The sequence below is a fragment of the Salvelinus fontinalis genome, chromosome 22 (assembly GCF_029448725.1).
Source record: "Salvelinus fontinalis isolate EN_2023a chromosome 22, ASM2944872v1, whole genome shotgun sequence".
NCBI lineage: Eukaryota > Metazoa > Chordata > Actinopteri > Salmoniformes > Salmonidae > Salvelinus > Salvelinus fontinalis.
Window position 1 is genome coordinate 23,980,823 of NC_074686.1, and position 24,124 is coordinate 24,004,946.

The 24,124-nt window shown below is 48.9% G+C and overlaps 1 protein-coding gene across 3 annotated transcripts in view; it reads left to right on the top strand.

Annotated features, from left to right (window-relative positions):
• Positions 1–24,124, top strand: part of LOC129820067 (septin-7) — a 50,748-nt gene that overhangs the window by 17,132 nt on the left and 9,492 nt on the right. For all 3 annotated transcript variants that reach the window (XM_055876901.1, XM_055876899.1, XM_055876900.1), the window contains 5 exons: positions 4,262–4,368; positions 16,295–16,395; positions 16,537–16,671; positions 22,149–22,266; positions 23,435–23,527. In XM_055876901.1, the coding sequence (XP_055732876.1) occupies positions 4,262–4,368; positions 16,295–16,395; positions 16,537–16,671; positions 22,149–22,266; positions 23,435–23,527 (554 nt within the window). The remainder of the gene's footprint in view (positions 1–4,261; positions 4,369–16,294; positions 16,396–16,536; positions 16,672–22,148; positions 22,267–23,434; positions 23,528–24,124) is intronic.

Here is a 24,124-nt window from a genome sequence, read left to right on the forward strand (position 1 = left end):
AATCAAAATTTAACAGAAAGCATGTAGTCCTTGGCTCAGACAGTGTAGTAGTGTGGGCTCAATAGCATCTCATTAGTGTGCAAGATCTTGAGAATCAGCTGTACATGTGATGGAAGAATGCACTGTGCATGCAGAGGGTTGCAATTCCATTGAATTGGGGATAGTTTAACCAAAATATGTCACAAGACCTAGAATTGCCTTATGTGGCTCCCACAAAAAAGGTTCACTGTTATAAGTTAACTTTTTTTCCAGAAATGTACTATTAAGTTTCTGACCCTTTGCAACCCTAAGCTGCTCTTTTTAAGACTACCTTGGTAACCGGGCCACTTGAGTCATCACATGTGCCTCTGAGAATGTCTAGTAGAGGCTTTTCTAGCATTAGGAACAAACTCAAAGATTGAAAAGCAACCTAGCTTTTGAACAAAACAATGTAAATAGCCAAGAAACATGAGGACAATATCTCACTTTAGTAGACTTTCAAGTAAATTAGGGCAACTTTTATGACTGTGCCCATTGCTTCTAAAAACCGATCTTTCAGCAGTGGTGGAAAAAGTACCCAATTGTCATACTTGAGTAAAAGTAAAGATATACCTTTTTAATTGAAATAATTCAAGTTAGTCACCCAGTAAAATACTACTTGAGTAAAAGTCTAAAAGTATTTGGTTTTAAATATACTTAAGTATCAAAAGTAAATGTAATTGCTAAAATGTACTTATTTCAAATTCCTTATGTTAAGTGAACGGCACAAATTTTCATTTATTTTATTTAGGGATAGCCAGGGGCACTCTCCAGCACTCCGACATAATTTACAAACGAAGCATTTGTGTTTAGTGAGTCCACCAGATTAGAGCCAATAGGGATGACCAGGGATGTTTTGATAAGTGCATGAATTTGACCATTATCCTGTCCTGCTAGCTATTCAAAATGTACATACTTTTGGGTGTCAGGGAAAATGTATGGAGTAAAATGTACATTATTTTCTTTAGGAATGTATGGAAGTAAAAGTAGTCAAAAATATTAAAAGGAAAGTACAGATACTCAAAAAAACGACTTAAGTAGTTTTTACTAAAGTACTTTTCAGCACTGTCCTCCAGACAGGCAGTGTTGCTGCGCAAGGTGGGATAGCTATAACTTTAGGATTCAGATTTCTTTGTGCATTACCAGATATTAAACAAAACGGCAGAAATACTTTGAAAACAACTATAAACGAATGCTCTCACTTGTGCCCATACTTGACCATTTTTATTAAATTCTCACACCTGGAGAGTTACCACTCGCCAACGTGGCTGGTGAATTGGACATTCTTAACCGCCAGTGCCAAAATCTACCCACGTTTGGCATGTGGCGGGTGTTTTATTTTAGGCCCTGGTCGTACTTTGGCTACCAAACTTCGACAGCCCAAAAATGGAAATAGAACCCTGCCAAACTCCTAAATTAACACAAACGTCTCAACTTTGTCTTAATATATGCTCGAACTGTTTCAACTTGGAAGCAAAGCGCTCGAAAGGCTAAAGGCTCTCTTGGTCAGAACTGATTGTCCAGGGCCAAGTTGGTGACAGTGGGCTGCAGCAGTCGGACGCTTGCGTCCATCTGTAAAAGTAAATATTTGCCAATGATTTACCACGTTTGCTCAGGATTGACCTTGATCTTGGCTAGAATGGCTACCGCAGGAAACCCTAGTTCAGTTCATTGTGCTTGGCCTCGGTTAACACATACTTTTTAATGCGTTTCGGTTTTTATCTTCTCTGGAAACTATGTCCCCCACATAAACACATAGGATTTCAGGGTTTTGACTCGCTCTCTGACTTTCTAAAGGAAATTGATGTGTTTGCCACAAGATATTTAAAGATTGTCACGTGGTAGCCAGACATGTACTGTTTTTATAGTCATTTTTTATGTATTCTGTATTTGAAGGGGAAATAACCCCTTTTCAACACACACACACACACACACACACACACACACACACACACACACACACACACACACACACACACACACACACACACACACACACTTTACCTGCACGTTAAATACAGTGAAAGCAGAATAACCTCAGCCAGTTTCTGCTGTCCCCCTCCTAAAAGAACAGAACCACTCTTCATTTCACCAGTCGGTGTACTATTTCTTGCCCCGTGTCACTGCAGTAGAAGGCAGCACCATCAAATGAACTGTCTCCCCTCTCCAATACAAACTTTTTCCTGCTTCCCCCTTCTATCTCCAGCTAGCCCCTCATCTCCTTGCATGCGGAGCAGTGTAAGGCTCCTCTGAATAAGCCCCCATGGTTTACACAGCTGCTGAACATTTCCTTTAAAGGAAGTGTGCTGCTGGCTGGGCTGCTCACTGACCGAGAGGGGGCCACTGGCAGGGATGGGCCATGCAGGACTGCACCGAGAGGGGGCCACTGGCAGGGATGGGCCAGGCAGGACTGCACCGAGAGGGGGTCATGGTCATGCTCTGGTCTGGTGGAACTTATGAATGCTACTTTCTAGGACAGGTCACATAAACCAGCTTAGCTTCCGTTTCTAGCTGTATGACCCTGAGACTGACCCTTCACCTACTACTGTTAACGGAAGTCTTGTCTGGGCTCCATATTCCCAGTAGCATCCATACCAGTGCTGATGATACCATCCCAGTGTAGGGAGATCCCTTCCCAGGCCCCAGCTACAGGCCTGTATTACCAGTGTAGGGAGATCCCTTCCCAGGCCCCAGCTACAGACCTGTACTACCAGTGTAGGGAGATCCCTTCCCAGGCCCCAGCTTATAGCCCAGTATAGGCATATCCCCCATTTCCATGACATAAGGATTTAAGAGGCCTCTCTCTCTGCTAACATTTTGCAACTCCAGCTCTGCATAACCTACATCAGCTCTTATATCCCTCCCTCACCCTTTTTCCCATCCTTTCTTCATCTCTCCCTCTCCTGCAAAGAAGCAAACCCGGCTCTGTAGTCTGACTAGCCAACTTGTTCGCTGGTATCCCGCCATCCTTCTTTATCCTCCCGCCATCCCTCGCATTCCCTTCCTGCCCTCTATTCCTCACTCCATACTCCCACAAAGAGAGATGTGTAATGTCGTGACCAGAGCTAAGCTCCCTCTCTGCTCATCATTGCTGCTGCTTCTGACTTTGTATCTGGACCAGCTTTACAGACATTGAGTGCTGAATCCCAACTCACTGTATCCGCTTGAGCCTGCCATTCTGTCAGTTTATAGTTTCCCTAATGCAAGCTGCCATTTGTTTAAGACCGGCGTATTTCAGTTTGCTGTTTTCACAAGACCACAACCCGCCCCTTCACCACCCAGCTCTCAGCGAGAGGAGTAGGCCCTAAATCCTGACTTACATCCTGAAGAAATATCCACTTGGATGATCATATCCACATCATTCCTCATAACAGCTCGACCGCTTAAACTTTTCCATTGTGAGGTCAGTGTGGCTCTAGCCCTGGCTGGAAACATTTACCCTGTGTTGAGAACCTCTTTCTAAAAGGTTTGAGGGAGAAAGAGGGTTCTCCTTTTGTCTGGTGTACACAAAGCGTTTAGTAGCTGGTTAATTGGCAGTAGTGAGTGGTTGATCGATGCTGGGCTGAACAGCACGGTCGATGCGCACACACACAGCAGTGAGCTGCGGTTCTCTGTGCCAGCCCAGCATGTGTCTCCAGCCACGCCCCGTTCCATCACACTGTTCCCTTTGTTCAGAGTCTCTCATTGGCCCCCCCGTCCCCACACCAACCGTTGCTATGTATACTGTTGATGGTGTTGCATTACCTAGAGGCACCTGGGATTGTTCTCTGAAAATCTGAATCTTTCCATGAGAGATTATTGAGCTGTTATTTTATCTAAGACAAATTTCCTAAATTAGTTTGTGGTGAGACGGTCACTGTAAAGGTATGATGACTATGCCAGCCTTTAAGGCTTTCCTTATCATAGTCCCTGATTTAGATTCCTGAAATGCAAACAGGAAAATAATTTGACTTGGGAAGAAAGATATTCAGCCCCACCCGTCCTCGCCTGTCTCTCTCCATCTCATGTTAAAGCTTGTCACTTCACTTGAGGCAGCTCAAATGGATTGATTTCGTGTTGGAAAAAGTTTGAATGTGAAGCATTTTAAAGAATTCTAAACATTGTGCAGGGCTTAGGAATACATCTGGAGATGTCATGTTGTGACTGTCTAGTGTGAAAACAAAGATTAGAAAGACATGTACAGTGTGAAATATACCTCTTGAAATTAATCTCTCCCTCGCTCTACCCCCACTTCTTTCTCTAGGTGAATCTGGTTTGGGGAAGTCTACACTGATCAACTCCCTCTTCCTGACAGACTTGTATTCTCCTGAATACCCTGGTCCCTCCCACAGAATCAAGAAGACAGTACAGGTAAGGACTATGATACCCTATTTAATTGGTTTATTTGAATGGGAACAGATGGAAACGCAATGAATAAAAGATCATCTGATGTGCTTGTTGCACCATAGCTTGAGCTCATTTTCATCACCCTACTTGTTTCTCTCTTGGAATACACTATCATACGTCTGTCCCTTTTGTAACCTTAAGCAAATGAATAGGCTCACCCCTTCCCCTCCCTTTTAACAGGAAATCACTTTTTTATTTTCCCAAAGGAGTTAAATATTTCAGTTCACTCGCCACATTAAACAAGCTGTTTCCCCATTCTGTTGCTTTAGGTGCAGGGTGATAGCTAGGTAATGTGTGTCCATCCTGTCTGACTACCCATAAGTCCCTCTGTTGGCCACAGAACTGCCCTCCTAGTCTGGTATATTATCTGATGTTGAGGCACTCTGCCAAGTCAGCCTTTTTTTATCATGCTGGAGCCTAAAGGAATTCATACTAGTAGGTTTGGCCATAATCTGTCTGACGCAGAGCTGGGTCATGTTCAGCCATGACATATTAAATCCTTGTTTCGGACTGTTTTCTTCTATCTGAACGCTCCTTTTCTTTTTCCGTTGTAAAACATTTTGCTACTGTGTGCCCTAATGAACAAGTCCCTGTAATAGATGTTTCTATGGGCTCTACTTGAATAATTTAACCCTGACATTGGGCTGGTTAACTGCTGGTGCCCCAGGCTGTGGTATCACAGGTGTGCCACAGTCAGCTCCTACCCAGCCCTTTTGTGTTGTTTTGGGTCATTGATGTCACAGCCCTGGCCCTCCCTCTATTACATACCTGCTCTCTGAAATGCTGTTGCTGAGGCTTCAGGCCACTCTTAAGAGTAGATGCACGGACAGGATAACCTGTTACCACCGCTGTCCTGTCGTCTGTTTATGAATAGCAAGACACCTGCAACCAGTTTATCTACTTAGACTAGGAGGAATGTCTAGAACTGCTGAAACCATACAGAATATCAGGTGTGGGCGACTGACTCATCCACTGGGAAAAGCAACTGTGTGCAAAACAAATAGCAACAGGGAGTTTTTGGCTGGAATAGAGAACTAGTACATGACTGGAGTCATGCTCCTCTCCTCTCTGTGTGTGTGTACTGACTACTGAGCCAGAAGTTAATGTTCCGGTCAGGGGAAATGCACTAACTGGGCCCCGCTGCCTGATGGCCACTGCTGTTAAACTGTAGCCAGAGGCGTGTGTGTGTACACACACACACACACACACACAAACACACACACAGGGCTGTAAAGGTGCAGAGCCAGAGGTTGACATATTTGTTTTCTAGCCTGCAAGGAGGAAAATAGTCCACGCTGATGATGGATGAGCCCCAGTCAATCTGGGAAATCAGTTGACAACCAAGGGGTTAACAACCAGAACACCACACTACCTGTGATTTATGACACACACAGTGTCATTCTCATAAAGAGAAGCAGTGGAGGGGTTGAGAGAGATTATAACAGAACATCTGCTATTAGGGAGTTTCCTATACTTGTGCTGTATGACTAGATATTCCCTCTACTACTTTGTCTAACCTCTATATTCCCTTTACAGGGTTAATATTCTGTAGTATCTGGTTTAAGCTGCTATGGCAGAGAGTTGATCTAGTTGTAGCTATGGGGGTGTACTGTATCACCAACCAGAGCCGTGCTGTGTGACTGAGCCATCTGCTCTGCTCTCACCGCTATGAATCTCCAACCAGGAGAGAGACACTACCACCTCCTCTCACTACCACCTCTCATCCAGGGCTCTCTTGAAAAAGAGATTTCAATCTGTGTGACTTCGCTGGTAAAATAAAGGATAAATCAAATCCCTTCTCCTTTTAGCTAATCCTTGGTTACCTCAGTGTTTCCCTCTGTGAATCCCTCAGTCCTTAAGAGCCCTTAGTCAGGCTTAGTGTTGACCAAGCCTTTAAGGTCCTGACTCACAGAACCGTGGCATTTCACCAGGCACGGAGTCAGAGTTAGAGAACAGCTCTCCAACTCTCCTCTCCCACGCTTGCTTGGCCGTCTCCACTCGCTGACACTGATTTCCAAGAGGAAGTTGTGCTGTACATGTAGGCTGGGGTGTCACATTGATTTGTTTCTGAAAAAGAGAGGGACTAAACCAGGGGTGGGGGCAAGATTCAGCCCGCGAGCCCATTCAATCCAGCCCACGGGAGGTAAAAAAAAAAAAAAAAGTGCAATTAGAATGGGTGAGTAGTGGTGCGCAAATGAGTCTGTCTGTGTGTGATTTGAGAGGCATGTGAGCATAGATTCGTTTTTTTTTGTGTGTGTATACTGTACATGGGCCAGGTGTGTGAGAACTCTGTCACACAGAGGATTAGATAGTGATGGACTGGCTCCCTGGCCGGGGACGGCAGCAGTATAGCAGAGAGAGACTGAGCCTGCCAACACCTCATTCATGTCTTGGAACATCTCTGCACCGCAGTATTTCTGCCCTAGTTCAGCTCCATCAGTGATAATGTAAGCACTGGCGAGACTACAGTGGGCAGGGTAACCGCCCTCCAACGGCCCTGTTAGATGGGGGGCCTCCTCAACCACGTTGAGAAACACTTTTCTTCTCACGTCCACTTTTATCACTCACACTGATATGGAATATTCAAACATCTGTGAAACAAGTGTCTCTAAAACATCCATTTTGCAACATGTCTACACCACTGCAGACATCTATTTGTAAAGGCCTGTTTTGCTGAGAGAGCTGCCTGTTATCTGTTTTGCTGAGAGAGCTGCCTGTTATCTGTTTGCTGATCTGAGCCCAGGTTTCAAAGAGACAAATGTCAATAAGAGGATTCCCAATAATGTCCCGTCCTGTTGGTTTATTCTGTTTGGCTTGCAGCTGCTGAATGAGTTACCCAACTCTGGCCCCACACACACACACACACACACACACACACACACACACACACACACACACACACACACACACTGGCTGAAGAGCTCTGTCTGTCGTTGGATCTCATTTAATGTCAAGTATGGCCTCCAGGCCAATTCCTGGTGTTGAAAGCCCAAAACAGCCTGCAGTGCGTGTTCGTTTGTGTGTGTGCCAAAGGATTGGCCGTGCACACACAGCACAGAGGGGTGCTCCAAACAGACTGTTTCCTGTGATGATTGAACGGGTGATAAAACCATGGGTCTCTTATCAGAGCTGGACTACATGCCTCTGACACACACACACACACTGTTCCTCATATTATGACGCCACACCTATCCGATGACAGAGCACTATTAGTCACACATTCTACCTGGCTTGAAAGTTTCTCAATAGGAGAATGATTTGTCATTGATGACAGTTTATAATGTTGTGTACAGGCCAGCGTGGCGTAGCCTGGGGGCCAGTCTCTATCATGCCAACAATTCCATAAGGCGTTGGCAAGCGAGCAGAAACAGACAGGCACCCAGGCTAAGGTAGGTGAGGATCATGTGTTAATAGTGCCGTAATGATGTCATTGGGCTGGTCCTGGCTTGCCTGTGGAGGCTGTGCCAGGATAATGTACTCCTACCAGCCTATTGCTTCAGAGCTGTGGAATCCTGGTGAGTCAGTTTTAGTATTTGTAGTATTTTACTAGGATCCCCATTGCCTGCTGCTGACGCAGCCGTTACTCTCCCTGGGGTCCACACACAACATTAAAAATGGCATGTAATACAGAACCTCATGGACCGTAACTCAAGGACCGAGCTACATTGATTTAAAATATGAATTCACACTTTCATACACGTAAGACTTAACAGTCCATTCTTAATAACATTCCACACAGGCCAGCACGTACATACTCTTTAGTTCATCTAAGTACCACCCAGTGGCTCTCTTGTGGTGTAATGGTAACCTTGGTGGAGTTGTTTGTTTAAAAAAGGCACATAGACACACAGGATTGGTGCCGTTCACCCATTGAATGGAGTCCCATACATATGTTGCCTCAGCAACTGTGACAGCCTTGACTTTTTGTTATATTTTAATCACCTCCAGATATAGTGGGTTGCAGTGAAGTTAACTTAGTGGAACTGAACAGAGTCAGAGCCATTCATGAAATGGTTCCCGTACATAAAATACTGGACTTTCGTTATACGTTATAGTCACCACCAACTGTGAAGTGTGACTTGGTGGAGCTGCATAGAAAATGAAGAGACACACCGGGGCAGAGCCTTTAATAAAGGAACAGGGTACATCAGGTTCTTCCAGCTAAAGCCTCCTCTAGCTAGCGTCATGTGGTAAAAAAGACAGAGACCTAAATCTAATATCTCTCTGTTCTTTTCTCTCCACTGTTTCTCTTCGAGCCTGTTTGAGTTCAGTGCCATGGGAACATCTAATCTTTAACCCAGACACCAGATGTTCTCGGAATGGAGAGGACGAGATTGATTTATTTGATTATTATTTGGTCAGTAAGGAGAGGTTTTGTTAAAGCTAATTCTGCTGATTGCTTGAGTGATTTTGACATGGCAGAAAGTTCCACGCAATCATGGCTCTATATAATACTATGCCTTGCATTGACCGCGTTTTTGCTTTTGGGACTGTGAAGAGACTTGATGGACGTTTCTTAGGGTACGACTGTCTGTCAGAACTGTATGTTCGCTGATTGAGTAGACAGTTTTGGAATTGAACACATTCATATTTCTTACAAGAACAAGAAGTGACACAGCCAACCTTTTCTCTATTCCTGGGTTGACTTCCCAGGGTTGGTTGTTTGTTTGTGCAGCACTGTCAGTAAAAGTCCCAAGTCCTTACTGAGGGTTCTGGATCTGAAGGTTGAGGGAGGAAGAGGGGAAGGAGAGAGAGAGAGAGAGAGAGAGAGAGGGAGGATCTGATCTCTGAGCATCACTACCACTACATCCTAGCATGCCAGTTGAAGAAGAGGTAGTACTGAAGGTGCCAGACTTGTGGTTTACCATCTCATGAAGACGACATCACTTGATCAATGGTTAGCCATCTACTTTGACCTGCTTCCTCTCCTGGGCACTCGGCATCAGGGTATGTGTGCAGCAGGAGTGCTATCTAGTTTTCAGACTTCATAGAAACATCCTCCATGGAGGATTAACCACATTGTATTGTACCTCCCTTTTTGAAGTTGCATGAAAGTGATCCTGTTTCTGTGATTCACTGCCAATAGAAACATAGCCTCTGCCTCATCCCTCCTCTGACTGGGTGTGTGTGGTATTCTATGTAGCTAGCTTACACCCACAGAAGCTTGGGCATTTTAAGGGGCTTCTCTTGACTTGTTTCATCTCGCGTGTGATTCCTCTCAACACTACAGTCTAAATCTCCACTAAGCCCAGCACCCACCAATTTGTTTACCTGTGGATTGCACATCCTTAAGTACTTAAAGTTTAAATGAGATTAGAGCGTGTGAGTGTCTGTGTTTACTCTGCATCGTTTGGCTTCAATAGTGAACATTATTCCAGAGGTTTCCTGATAAACTTGGCTGGGTCAGGATCCCAGAAGGGAAGAGTTGCTGGTGGGAACTCTACGCTTGTTTATCTTAGAGGAGGAGGGGAAGAAAGGAAGAATGAATAAAGCCTTCTTTTTTCCATTTTTCTTCTCTCCAGGAACCACAAACGGAGATTTCACATAATTGTGGTGTCTTTTGTTTCCCAGTCGAGCCAGAGTGATGTGATGAAACCCAATGGAATGCATTGGTTGGGTAATGAACAACACACCCTCCGGGATCCATCCAGATCTGTTTGGAGGCCTGAAGACCTTGGGGTGATGAGGGCTATGCTATATTGTTTGTGTTATTGAAGGGACTGGGCTACCCAAGTCCCAGATGTGTTCGTGCTGCTCAGCCAACTTTAGTGCTCATTGCCACCGACCTTCATAGGAATTGGCTGAACAAATCTGGACCAGGCTAGGGCAGGCGTCTGTGTGGGTAATTAACAGATGTAGAGGGTACGGGAGGAGGAGACTAGGCAGGGGAGGCTAGCGCTTAGCATGCTAATGTCTGTCTGTGCCAGCCTAATGTCATATGACACTGCTGAGCCAACCAACCGTAGCAGAGAGGAGTGTGGCGGAAGCGGTCAGTGTTGGTTTCCTCTTCCATGTCTGTCTGTGAGGTCATTGTGGTCAGTCGCTTAGAGGCATGACTCACTCTGTTAAGGAGAGAGGGAGGTACAGAGCGGGAGCAAGCGAGCAGTGGGATAAGAGGGAAAGGGAGAGAGGGGGTAGGGAGAGCGAGAAGGAAGAGAGGAGGGAGGGATTAAAAGTCTGTTTGCAGATTCTTTCCTAGCTGTTTACTCAGCACTGATCCTTCTCCTACCATTAAACTGTTTAGTAACATCTCTAACTCATTCCAGACAGGGAGTGGTCCATGTCGGTTGTTTTATCCATTCAGCATTTCACACTAGCATCGTTCATGACACTGTAAAGGGTGCAGTCGGTTGAACAGCATGAATGAAACGTATTATTAAAAAAAAATGTAATGCCACTGTCAATGAATCGATGCTATGGTGGTGCCTAAGAAGATATCTGTAACCTGTTTTAGTTACAACAAGACAGACTAGAGGAGTGAGAGAGAGTAGGGAAGGAGAAAGTCCTACTCTGGTGATTAGAGGACCTGGTTGAGGTTTATGTATCTCCACCAGTAGCCAGCAGCAGCTGGGGTTAGAAGTCAGAGGTCAAGAAAAGAGACGGGAGGATCTCAATGTGCCGTCTCGATTCCTGTGACAGAAGGTCACGGAGCTCAGGGACCGCAGCGCGCACACACACACACACACACACACACAGTGTGAGCTGGAATGAACAGCTGCATTCTAGCAGGGTTTAATGGATGAGGAGGTCAATGTCTCACACACCGTAAAGAATCCTCTGGCCCACCAGCTCCAGGTGTCAGTGTCTGGCTAGGGTGGGGGGACAGACGTGTCATCACGCTGCCCTATAAAAAAAGCTGTGTGCATTCCAGCGCTAACGATTGAGTGACTCTTGTCAACCGACTCTGTAGATTTATTGCCTGGACATTTATATTTTCAAGCCGTTAAAAAAAAAATATATATATATATATATACACTGCTCAAAAAAATAAAGGGAACACTTAAACAACACAATGTAACTCCAAGTCAATCACACTTCTGTGAAATCAAACTGTCCACTTAGGAAGCAACACTGATTGACAATAAATTTCACATGCTGTTGTGCAAATGGAATAGACAAAAGGTGGAAATTATAGGCAATTAGCAAGACACCCCCAATAAAGGAGTGATTCTGCAGGTGGTGACCACAGACAACTTCTCATTTCCTATGCTTCCTGGCTGATGTTTTGGTCACTTTTGAATGCTGGCGGTGCTCTCACTCTAGTGGTAGCATGAGACGGAGTCTACAACCCACACAAGTGGCTCAGGTAGTGCAGTTCATCCAGGATGGCACATCAATGCGAGCTGTGGCAAAAAGGTTTGCTGTGTCTGTCAGCGTAGTGTCCAGAGCATGGATCTCATCAAGATGAAGAGGGTTGTCCAGAACTTTACTCATGTCCATATCAATGGATGGGATATCCAAGTCATCTAAAAAGTTGTACATAGCCGTATTATCTGATGGGGGTTCGGATTGGTGAAGGTTAGAATAAAATGACATGAAAGTTGAATTAATATTAGAGGGATCACTTTAGGATTACAGGAGGAGTCATATGCCTGACAGATAAGATGAGATGCTGACTGGTGTTTTAAGTTGGTATGCCAAAAGGCGGCTGGCCTTGTCACCATATTCGTAGTACGTCCCCTTTGTTTGTTGCAACAGAAACTCTGCTTTATCAGTGGAAAGCAGATTAAATTGAGTTTGAAGTTTCTGCCTCTTTGCATATAATTCAGGTGATGGTGAAGTTGAAGATTGCCGGTCTATTGCCAGGATTGAGTCCACCAGTTCCTGATGTTTCAGTTTTCAATGTTTGACATAATGAGCGTTGTAAGAAATGATCTTTCCCCGTAATACAGCTTTGAAAGTCTCCCAAAGAAGAGAATGGGAGGTGTCATAATTTTTATTTGTTTGAATGAATACATCTATGTTGGTCAAAATTAAGTTACAGAATTCTTTGTTCGACAATTCAACTGTTGTTTTTTAGCACTTACTCCGAATGCTAAGTCCAGAATGTGGGGAGAATGGTCCGAAATCACTATCGCTGAATATTCTGTAGTTTTAACTGAGGGGAGAAGGACTCTATCTTAAAAAAACAAAGTAGTTTCAATGAAAGTATTGTAACGACCCTGGGTTTATAAGCGCGGAAATTTACTCTGCCGCTGGAGCATGCTTTTGCGGCACAGTCGATAGCGCGCCGGACTTCGGGCTAGAAGGTCGAGGGTTCGAGACCTGCTCCCTGCCTGTTTCATTACATTGGCGTCAGAAGTGGGATCGGACCTCGCATCCACGACAGTGCGTGTGCTTGGCCGGTGAGCGCGTTCCTGTAAGACGGAAAGTCGCAAGCTAGCGTGAGGATGTGCTCTTTGAAAGGAGGGAGTAGTGTAACGACCCTGGGTTTATAAGCGCGGAAATCGACTCTGCCGCTGGAGCATGCTTTTGCGGCACAGTCGATAGCGCGCCGGACCTCGGGCTAGGAGGTCGAGGGTTCGAGACCTGCTCCCTGCTGTTTCATTACAGTATACAAACGGACAATTTAGCATTTTGGATATGTACAATTAAGCTAGCGAACCGTGGGTCTAAACTCTTCAGCTAGTGCAACAATTAAACAAGAGTACAATTTGGACGAGAGGAGTGATAGTATTACACTCCAATGTCGTAGTGGAGTCCAAGATAAAGTGAATGTAACTGAGGACCTGTCAGTGACCAACATCACCAATCATGGCCAACGTAAACCACAGTAGTTCAGAGTGTCCATAAAAATAAAGAGTAAAGAATACAATTTGGGAAAAAAAGGTATATCAAGCAGACCCCAGTGAAAAATGTATATACACAAATATTGGTGGACAGGATCGGTGTCTAACTAGCTAGTAACATTGGTATCCAAAATGACCTAAAGGCTGCCAAACTGCAATGTAGGCTGTATATTAGTGGAGCAGCAAGTTCAAAGCCTTAGTAAAAGGAAAGATATCATAAGGCTGCACTTTTACCAGCAATTGTCTTTGATTTAAGAAACTAAACAATATCAAATGAAAGTTTTAAAGAGCAGTGAGACAGTATAGTATGTCATTGTCAACAACAGAAACAAGTTATCTGCTGCTTCAAACATACCTACTATAGCCAGCGAGCTTTAGCATAGGATTGTTTCACAGAAACGGATTTGATAGATGGCCATAGATGTATGTAGCCTAGTGTCCACACTGTCACTAGAACTAACGTTACTCACATAATACAGGCAGGTGAGAAATCATCCCAATTCAGGGATTCAATGTATTTCAGGCATTCAATGTATGCGCTGTCGGTAGGACTCGGCTTCTTCAGGGGGGAAAAAAAAAAAAAACGGAGCCGGGCAGGATAAATCAGCCCAAAGCTGAGTCCCTTGTACAGAGTGGACTTGATGTCATTGAATGCGGCCCGTTTCTTTGCCAGGCTAGAACTGAAATCCTCGTAGAACTAGAACTTGATCTTGTGGCCTTGGAAAGTGATGTCGCCATGTTCCCTTGCCCACCGAAGGACAAGCTCCTTTTCTTTGTATCGATGGAACCGCACTATGATGGGACGCGGTCGGCCGCCTAGGCGAGGTTTCGGTGCAAGGAGGCGGTGGGCTTTATCAAGTTCAGGGTGATTGGGATAAGCCTCATCGCCCAAAACTTCCTTGAACAGCTCCACAATGAACTGGGTTGGATATCCTGTCACAGAATCCTCTGGCAGTCCAATCACACGGATATTCTGTCATTTTGAACGTGAAATCAAATCTTCCACTTGTAGCTGCAGAGACTTGTTGGCGGCGGCCACATCCTCAAGCCTGGTTTCCAGCGTAGTGAGTTGGTCGCTGTGGCCAGAGAGCCCGGCCTCAACTTCGGCCAGTGGGAGATGCCACAGAACCCCGGATCGTTTCCACGGTTGCCTGAATTGGATCCAGTGCAGCCGCCAGTGAGTTATTCAGCAATTCAGTTTGGCAGCAGAACTCACCTTCACGCGATTTCGCCAGCTCTCTGACAAGGATCTCCAGTGTTATCGGGTTAGCCGTATCACCCAGAGTGGCTATTGAAGCCTTCAATGAAGGTGGAGTGGTAGCCATTTTAGCTGAAGCGTGTGACTGGTTTGTTCATGCCAACTTAGGTACGCTCTATTACTGGGTAATTAAAATAACCTTTGAAGTCATGAAAATTATGAATTTAGGAGAAATTTAGGATTATTTACAAAATGTTGTCGGAGAAGAGACCTCGTGCGACTTATTTCTACATTGCTCAACAGGAAGCCCGAATTAGTCATATTTGAATAAGGTGCATGCATAGGGATGTCCACGTCGCCCAGAGATATGCCCATGCTATAGAGATACACCTAGCAGACTGAAACTTCACTGTTGTAGGCATAATACAGCTAGTGCTGTCTAGACTTGTGCTGGCAAACAAATCCATTACATTAGCTACCTAAAGGTGAAGTAAACTCAACTGAGGAGTAACAGAGACTTTAAACCTGAAAACGTGCAGGATACCTCTCCGGTTTCCCTGACTTACGTATTTTTTAATACTATGTTATTCTTGTTCGCGTAAGCACTCCTCATAGGCCGCTGTACATTTTTTTGTTAGTGACATGAAACTGACAAAACTCTGAAAGGTATTATTGTAGGTCAGAATTGCAACACAATATTTGTTAAAAATGTTATTCCATAATTTGTTCCCATAGGGGGAGAGGAAGCCTTTAGCTAGGGCCCAGCGGGTGGGGTGGAGGTAGAGCAGCCGTAACCCAGCCTCAGGCCTAAACCACAGGCATTCTACGTGCTTTCTAAGTGGAAGGTGACGGCTCAGTTTAGCTGCTGAGGTTAAACTCAAATGTGCTGCTCTTTGAGAAACTATGGGCTGCTGGCTACGCTGGCCTTCTCAAACTGGTCCTACAGCAATGAAGTATGTCATTAAGTAAACAAAAGGATGCTAAGGCCGTTTATATCACCAAGTACATCCCTGTGTGTGTGTGTGTGTGTGTGTGTGTGTGTGTGTGTGTGTGTGTGTGTGTGTGTGTGTGTGTGTGTGTGTGAAAACAAATGAGGTATAGTAGTGTTTTATGTTGGTCTGTGTACAACTGCTGAAGCAGAGCTTGCTTACTGTACACAGAGCTGCTTTAACACACACACAATGCCTTCCATTGTGATCTGAGTGGAACACTGCAGGCCTTCATATGGTTCCTCCTGATTAAATCATTGAAGTGCAGCTCATCTGCTAATCACAAGGTTTGGTCTGGACCGCCTGCTGGTTAAAGCTCTCTGGTCAGCTAAGAGGCCACTCTGCAATCTGCTATGTACACCCTGTATTGGACACTCCAGGTAGGCAGCCAAATATTACTAGAGCTCTCTCTGGGTCTAAGGTCAAATATCGTCTAACACCCTGTTGATGGATTCATCCACAGTCTGCCTGGCTGTCAACCCTCAACAAGTGTATCTCTATCTGTGATTTATATTTGGCAAAACCACATTTCTTGTCACCTGGGCTTTTGTAGTTTGATGGTTAGCTAACTTCTCCAAACAGATACTTTCTAGATAAAGATGAAAGGACTGTGTCAGACCCCCTAACCAAGCCCCTGAATCTGAGCCCATCTCCTCAATAGAGGAGTGCTCGGAGGTGGCGAGACTGCAAACTGTCATGATTAGCATAAATTAGCGCAAGTTATACACACACTATGGTGCAACGCATCGGAGGATTCTTTTTTCAATGCGTCTGTTTGTACATGTCCCTATTCAAATTAACTGTAAATGGAGAGAAATTGATGTCATGGTGTTTTCTTTTTATAGCTCACCATGATTTGTGCTGATTTTCTAAATGTCTTTGTTCTAATTATTTAGTGTTCTCTACAATCTCAGGTGGAACAGTCCAAGGTGCTGGTAAAGGAAGGAGGAGTTCAGCTGCTTCTCACCATCGTTGACACGCCAGGGTTCGGGGACGCTGTCGACAACAGTAACTGGTACGTCTGACTAGCTAGCTGGCTGACCTTCTGATCTGCTTGCTGACTGGCTAGCCTGCCCTATATCTCTATCTGAATGTGTATATTCTACATTAAATATAGAGTAATTGAGTAATGTCTGTGCTCTGCTCTCCTATAAAGCTGGCAGCCAGTTATCGATCACATCGACAGTAAGTTTGAGGATTACCTCAACTCAGAGTCCCGGGTCAACAGACGGCAGATGCCTGACAACAGAGTGCACTGCTGCCTCTACTTCATTGCCCCCTCTGGACACGGGTAGGTACTGCAGCTGGAATGGTGCCATTTTTGAAACACTATGGTAGTTTAAATTTAGTCCCTGCCGCTTCTCAAACTGTGAATAATTCTTCTCCACGGGAAGAGAAGTGTTTTCCTCCTCATTTGAGATTGAATATGTTCTTGATGCTCTTGACCGTTCCCTTTCAGGGCAGACTAGACGGGGTATTGGTCACGGGAACAAATCAGTAGTACAACTAATGTGTAGCCTAAGACTGTTTACATAATGCTAGCTGGTCATCCACCCTCCTGGCCCTGGTGAGGAGTAAAGCTGTCAGTCTTCATTTAGGCATAGCTGCCCCCCCCCCCCCCTTACTGGGGCTGCTGAGACGCACACTGGGACAACATTTAAGTATCTCTCTTCTCCTGGGTTCACTTTGTTGGAGGCTGTTTCTCATCTCTGTATCTCCTGTCTGTCCTCTGCTCCACACAGCTGGCCCTGCTGTTGCATCTCTGTGGGCTGCGCTGTGCTCCCCATAAACAAAGGGTGATTTGACAGGCCTGTGCTCTCTCATTTGGATGCTGGTGTTCCTCACTGTCTTGGCCCAAAGTGTGCCTATATCTCTGACCAAGTCCTTGTTCTGGTCTCTATTGTGCCTGGCTGGCTGGTAACAGTCTGTGGTCATCCAAGAGGACTAGCACCGTATGGCTCCATTGATAGTTAACATCTGTCTCTTCCTCTGTGTCCCCACGGGACTCACAGCACATTACCAGCACAGCTGGACTGAGGGCAGTGTGGGGGTGGGTGGGTGTGTAGGCAGGCCGGGTGTGTGGGTGGGTGGGTGTGAAGGCAGGCCGTGCGGGGGTGGGTGTGTAGGCAGGCAGGCCATGCGGGGGTGGGTGGGTGTGTAGGCAGGCCGTGTGTGTGTGTAGGCAGGCCGTGTGTGTGTGTGTGTGTGTAGGCAGGCCGTGTGTGTGTGTGTGTGTGTGTGTGTGTGTGTGTGTGTGTGTGTAGGCAGGCCGTGTGTGTGTGTAGGCAGGCCGTGTGTGTGTGTAGGCAGGCCGTGTGTGTGTGTAGGCAGGCCGTGTGTGTGTGTGTGTGTAGGCAGGCCGTGTGTGTGTGTGTGTAGGCAGGCCGTGTGTGTGTGTGTGTGTGTGTGTAGGCAGGCCGTGTGTGTGTAGGCAGGCCGTGTGTGTGTAGGCAGGCCGTGTGTGTGTGTGTGTAGGCAGGCAGGCCGTGTGTGTGTGTGTGTAGGCAGGCAGACCGTGTGTGTGTGTGTGTAGGCAGGCAGGCCGTGTGTGTGTGTGTGTGTAGGCAGGCAGGCCGTGTGTGTAGGCAGGCAGGCCGTGTGTGTGTGTGTGTGTGTAGGCAGGCCGTGTGTGTGTAGGCAGGCCGTGTGTGTGTAGGCAGGCCGTGTGTGTGTAGGCAGGCCGTGTGTGTGTGTGTGTAGGCAGGCAGGCCGTGTGTGTGTGTAGGCAGGCAGACCGTGTGTGTGTGTGTGTGTGTAGGCAGGCAGGCCGTGTGTGTGTGTGTGTGTAGGCAGGCAGGCCGTGTGTGTGTGTGTGTGTAGGCAGGCAGGCCGTGTGTGTAGGCAGGCAGGCCGTGTGTGTGTGTGTGTGTGTGTAGGCAGGCAGGCCGTGTGTGTAGGCAGGCAGGCCGTGTGTGTAGGCAGGCAGGCCGTGTGTGTAGGCAGGCAGGCCGTGTGTGTAGGCAGGCAGGCCGTGTGTGTAGGCAGGCAGGCCGTGTGTGTAGGCAGGCAGGCCGTGTGTGTAGGCAGGCAGGCCGTGTGTGTAGGCAGGCAGGCCGTGTGTGTAGGCAGGCAGGCCGTGTGTGTGTGTGTAGGCAGGCAGGCCGTGTGTGTAGGCAGGCAGGCAGGCCGTGTGTGGGTGTGTAGGCAGGCAGGCCGTGTGTGTGTGTGTGTGTAGGCAGGCAGGCCGTGTGTGTAGGCAGGCAGGCCGTGTGTGTGTGTGTGTGTGTGTAGGCAGGCAGGCCGTGTGTGTGTGTGTGTAGGCAGGCAGGCCGTGTGTGTGTGTGTGTAGGCAGGCAGGCCGTGTGTGTGTGTGTGTAGGCAGGCAGGCCGTGTGTGTGTGTGTGTAGGCAGGCAGGCCGTGTGTGTGTAGGCAGGCAGGCCGTGTGTGTGTAGGCAGGCAGGCCGTGTGTGTGTAGGCAGGCAGGCCGTGTGTGTGTAGGCAGGCAGGCCGTGTGTGTGTGTGTGTGTGTAGGCAGGCAGGCCGTGTGTGTGTAGGCAGGCAGGCCGTGTGTGTGTGTGTAGGCAGGCAGGCCGTGTGTGTGTGTGTAGGCAGGCAGGCCGTGTGTGTGTGTGTGTAGGCAGGCAGGCCGTGTGTGTGTAGGCAGGCAGGCCGTGTGTGTGTAGGCAGGCCGTGTGTGTGTAGGCAGGCAGGCCGTGTGTGTGTGTGTGTGTGTAGGCAGGCAGGCCGTGTGTGTAGGCAGGCAGGCCGTGTGTGTGTGTAGGCAGGCCGTGTGTGTAGGCAGGCAGGCCGTGTGTGTGTGTGTAGGCAGGCAGGCCGGCCGTGTGTGGGTGTGTAGGCAGGCAGGCCGGCCGTGTGTGGGTGTGTAGGCAGGCCGTGTGTGGGTGTGTAGGCAGGCCGTGTGTAGGCAGGCCGTGCGGGGGTGTGTAGGCAGGCCGTGCGGGGGTGGGTGGGTGTGTAGGCAGGGTGGGTGTGTAGGCAGGCCGTGTTTGTGTGTAGGCAGGCCGTGTGTGTGTGTGTAGGCGGGCCGTGTGTGTGTAGGCAGGCCGTGTGTGTGTGTAGGCAGGCAGGCCGTGCGGGGGTGGGTGCGTGTAGGCAGGCCGTGTGTGTGTGTGCGTGTAGGCAGGCCGTGCGTGGGTGTGTAGGCAGGCCGTGCGTGGGTGTGTAGGCAGGCCGTGCGTGGGTGTGTAGGCAGGCAGGCCGGCCGTGTGTGTGTGTGTGTGTAGGCAGGCAGGCCGTGTGTGGGTGTGTAGGCAGGCCGTGTGTGGGTGTGTAGGCAGGCCGTGTGTGGGTGTGTAGCCAGGCCGTGTGTGGGTGTGTAGGCAGGCCGTGCGGGGGTGGGTGGGTGTGTAGGCAGGGTGGGTGTGTAGGCAGGCCGTGTGTGTGTGTGTGTGTGTGTGTGTAGGCAGGCCGTGTGTGTGTGTGTGTGTGTAGGCGGGCCGTGTGTGTGTAGGCAGGCCGTGTGTGTGTGTGTGTGTAGGCAGGCAGGCCGTGTGTGTGTGTGTGCGTGTAGGCAGGCCGTGTGTGTGTGTGGGTGGGCGGGCGGGCGGGCGGGCGGGCGGGCGGGCCGTGCGTGGGTGTGCGTGCGGGCAGGCCGTGCGTGGGTGTGCGGGCGGGCAGGCCGTGCGGGGGTGGGCGGGCGGGCAGGCCGTGCGGGGGTGGGCGGGCGGGCAGGCCGTGCGGGGGTGGGCGGGTGTGTAGGCAGGCAGACCGTGTGTGTGTGTAGGCAGGCAGGCCGTGTGTGTGTGTGTAGGCAGGCCGTGTGTGTGTGTAGGCAGGCCGTGTGTGTGTGTGTAGGCAGGCCGTGTGTGTGTGTGTGTGTAGGCAGGCCGTGTGTGTGTGTGTGTGTAGGCAGGCCGTGTGTGTGTGTGTAGGCAGGCCGTGTGTGTGTGTGTGTGTAGGCAGGCCGTGTGTGTGTGTGTAGGCAGGCCGTGTGTGTGTGTGTAGGCAGGCCGTGTGTGTGTGTGTAGGCAGGCCGTGTGTGTGTGTGTAGGCAGGCCGTGTGTGTGTGTGTGTAGGCAGGCCGTGTGTGTGTGTGTGTAGGCAGGCCGTGTGTGTGTGTGTAGGCAGGCCGTGTGTGTGTGTGTAGGCAGGCCGTGTGTGTGTGTGTAGGCAGGCCGTGTGTGTAGGCAGGCCGTGTGTGTGTGTGTAGGCAGGCCGTGTGTGTGTGTGTAGGCAGGCCGTGTGTGTGTGTGTGTGTAGGCAGGCCGTGTGTGTGTAGGCAGGCCGTGTGTGTGTGTGTGTGTGTAGGTAGGCCGTGTGTGTGTGTGTGTGTGTAGGCAGGCCGTGTGTGTGTGTGTGTGTAGGCAGGCCGTGTGTGTGTGTGTAGGCAGGCCGTGTGTGTGTGTGTGTGTGTAGGCAGGCCGTGTGTGTGTGTGTGTGTAGGCAGGCCGTGTGTGTGTGTGTGTAGGCAGGCCCTGTGTGTGTGTGTGTGTGTAGGCAGGCCCTGTGTGTGTGTGTGTAGGCAGTCCCTGTGTGTGTGTGTGTGTAGGCAGGCCCTGTGTGTGTGTGTGTGTGTAGGCAGGCCCTGTGTGTGTGTGTAGGCAGGCCCTGTGTGTGTGTGTAGGCAGGCCCTGTGTGTGTGTGTAGGCAGGCCCTGTGTGTGTGTGTGTGTGTAGGCAGGCCCTGTGTGTGTGTGTGTGTAGGCAGGCCCTGTGTGTGTGTGTAGGCAGGCCGTGTGTGTGTAGGCAGGCCGTGTGTGTGTGTGTGTAGGCAGGCAGACCGTGTGTGGGGGCAGGCTGTGTGTGTGTGGGGGCAGGCTGTGTGTGTGTGGGGGCAGGCCGTGTGTGTAGGCAGGCAGACCGTGTGTGTAGGCAGGCAGACCGTGTGTGTAGGCAGGCAGACCGTGTGTGTGTAGGCAGGCAGACCGTGTGTGTGTAGGCCGGCAGACCGTGTGTGTGTAGGCCGGCAGACCGTGTGTGTGGGGGCAGGCAGACCGTGTGTGTGGGGGCAGGCAGACCATGTGTGTGTGGGGGCAGGCAGACCGTGTGTGTGGGGGCAGGCAGACCGTGTGTGTGGGGGCAGGCAGACCGTGTGTGTGGGGGCAGGCTGTGTGTGTGTAGGCAGGCAGGCCGTGTGTGTAGGCAGGCAGACCGTGTGTGTGGGGGCAGGCTGTGTGTTGGGGGGGGGGGGGGGGGGGGGGGTGTAGTCCGTGGGTGTGTGGGGGGGTAGTCCGTGGGTGTGGGGGCAGGCCGTGGGTGGGGGGGCTGGCCGTGGGAGTGTGTGTGTGTGTGTGGGGGGGGGGGGGGTGTAGGCCAAGTATGTGTGTGTGTGTGTGTGTGTTTGCACAAACTGATCTTTCAAAATGGAGACTGAAACAAACACAATAATTTTTCAAAGTGCGATGATTCATGCTGCTCTCTTGATCTAACTTTCTGAACATACAGTTGAATCTAGCCACAGCCAAGGCAGAGCATAGACTTGTACATGTTGTCTGCGTGCCAGGATTCGACGCTGTTTAGATGTCCAAGGATCTACTTTTACAGACTGGAATCTGTAACTCTGGATGAAATACCAACTTGATGGCTGTTTAAATGAAATAGTTTTCAGGCAGAACAGAAGAGTGCTGTTCAGTAGATTTACAGTGTATTGTGGGCCAGATGCTGCCATGGAGAGGGAGATTCATTCTGAACAGGAAATTGTTTTTTCTTTAGTCCCGAGGTCAGCCAAGCTGTGAAATCTGAGTTTTTCTACCCCTCTTCCCTCTCTCCATCCCTCTCTCCATCCCTCCGGTGTAGCTCCAACAAGCTTCACCTTGACCATGTTAAATTAAAGGAACTTGTTGAAACTCAAAACCTCTCTCTCTCCAGGTTGAAGCCTCTTGATATAGAGTTCATGAAGCGGTTACATGAAAAAGTGAACATCATCCCCCTCATCGCCAAAGCGGACACAATGACTCCTGAGGAGTGCCAACAGTTCAAGAAGCAGGTGTGTATGTGTGGGCACTGTGTACACACAGGACATGGTGTGTATGTCTTTCTCTGAATGCAGATGTAGACTGTGTGATGTTAGTAGTGTATTCAAGCTATTCCTGTGGGAGAGAACACATGCAATAAGTAAGTGATGCATAGTTGTTGCATGTGACTCAACGAGTGTGTGTACGTGCTGCGCACAGTTCCCTCATCCTGTGTATTGACTGCCCCTTCAGCCTGAGTGAGTATTGATGTTTGTGGCTCGTTGGCCTAGATGGAAACATAACCAGAGGGAAGCACGACTCACATTAACTCTACCACCTCCCCTTTCTCTCTCTCTCACCTTTCTCTCTCACCTTTCTCTCTCTCTCACCTTTCTCTCTCGGTCTCCCCCTCTCTCACCTTTCTCTCTCTCCCCCTCTCTCTCACCTTTCTCTCTCTCCCCCTCTCTCTCACCTTTCTCTCTCTCTCTCCCCCTCTCTCTCACCTTTCTCTCTCTCTCTCCCCCTCTCTCTCACCTTTCTCTCTCTCCCTCCCCCTCTCTCTCACCTTTCTCTCTCTCCCCCTCTCTCTCACCTTTCTCTCTCTCTCTCCCCCTCTCTCTCACCTTTCTCTCTCACCTTTCTCTCTCTCTCACCTTTCTCTCTCGGTCTCCCCCTCTCTCACCTTTCTCTCTCTCCCCCTCTCTCTCACCTTTCTCTCTCTCTCTCCCCCTCTCTCTCACCCTTCTCTCTCTCTCTCCCCCTCTCTCTCACCTTTCTCTCTCTCTCTCCCCCTCTCTCTCACCTTTCTCTCTCTCTCTCCCCCCTCTCTCTCACCTTTCTCTCTCTCTCTCCCCCTCTCTCTCACCTTTCTCTCTCTCTCTCCCCCTCTCTCTCACCTTTCTCTCTCACCTTTCTCTCTCTCTCACCTTTCTCTCTCGGTCTCCCCCTCTCTCACCTTTCTCTCTCGGTCTCCCCCTCTCTCTCACCCTTCTCTCTCTCTCTTTCCCCCTCTCTCTCACCTTTCTCTCTCTCTCTCTCTCCCCCTCTCTCTCACCTTTCTCTCTCTCTCTCTCTCCCCCTCTCTCTCACCTTTCTCTCTCTTTCTCTCACCTTTCTCTCTCTCTCTCTCTCTCTCTCTCTCTCTCTCTCTCTCTCTCTCTCTCTCTCTCTCTCTCTCTCTCCCCCTCACTCTCTTTATAGATCATGCGAGAAATCACAGAGCACAAAATCCAGATCTACGAGTTCCCAGAGACCAACGATGAGGAGGAGAACAAGATGGTCAAGAAGATCAAGGTTTGGACCCCCCCCCCCCACACACACACACACACAGTATTCTCCACACCAAAGATGGAATTGAATAGGAGAGAACACAACACTGTCTTTATCCTGATCATGAAATGTAATGTTTACAGCCCTGCTGAAGGCATAACATAAATCTAACACTACTGAGTGGTTAGTTGGCTGCCCATGAGTGGTTAGTTGGCTGCCCATGAGTGGTTAGTTGGCTGCCCATGAGTGGTTAGTTGGCTGCCCATGAGTGGTTAGTTGGCTGCCCATGAGTGGTTAGTTGGCTGCCCATGAGTGGTTAGTTGGCTGCCCATGAGTGGTTAGTTGGCTGCCCATGAGTGGTTAGTTGGCTGCCCATGAGTGGTTAGTTGGCTGCCCATGAGTGGTTAGTTGGCTGCCCATGAGTGGTTAGTTGGCTGCCCATGAGTGGTTAGTTGGCTGCCCATGAGTGGTTAGTTGGCTGCCCATGAGTGGTTAGTTGGCTGCCCATGAGTGGTTAGTTGTCTGCCACTGAGTGGTTAGTTGGCTACCGCTGCCACTGAGTGGTTATTATTGATTAGGTCACACAATCACATGTCCTCTACTGGTCCAGCACACTATGCA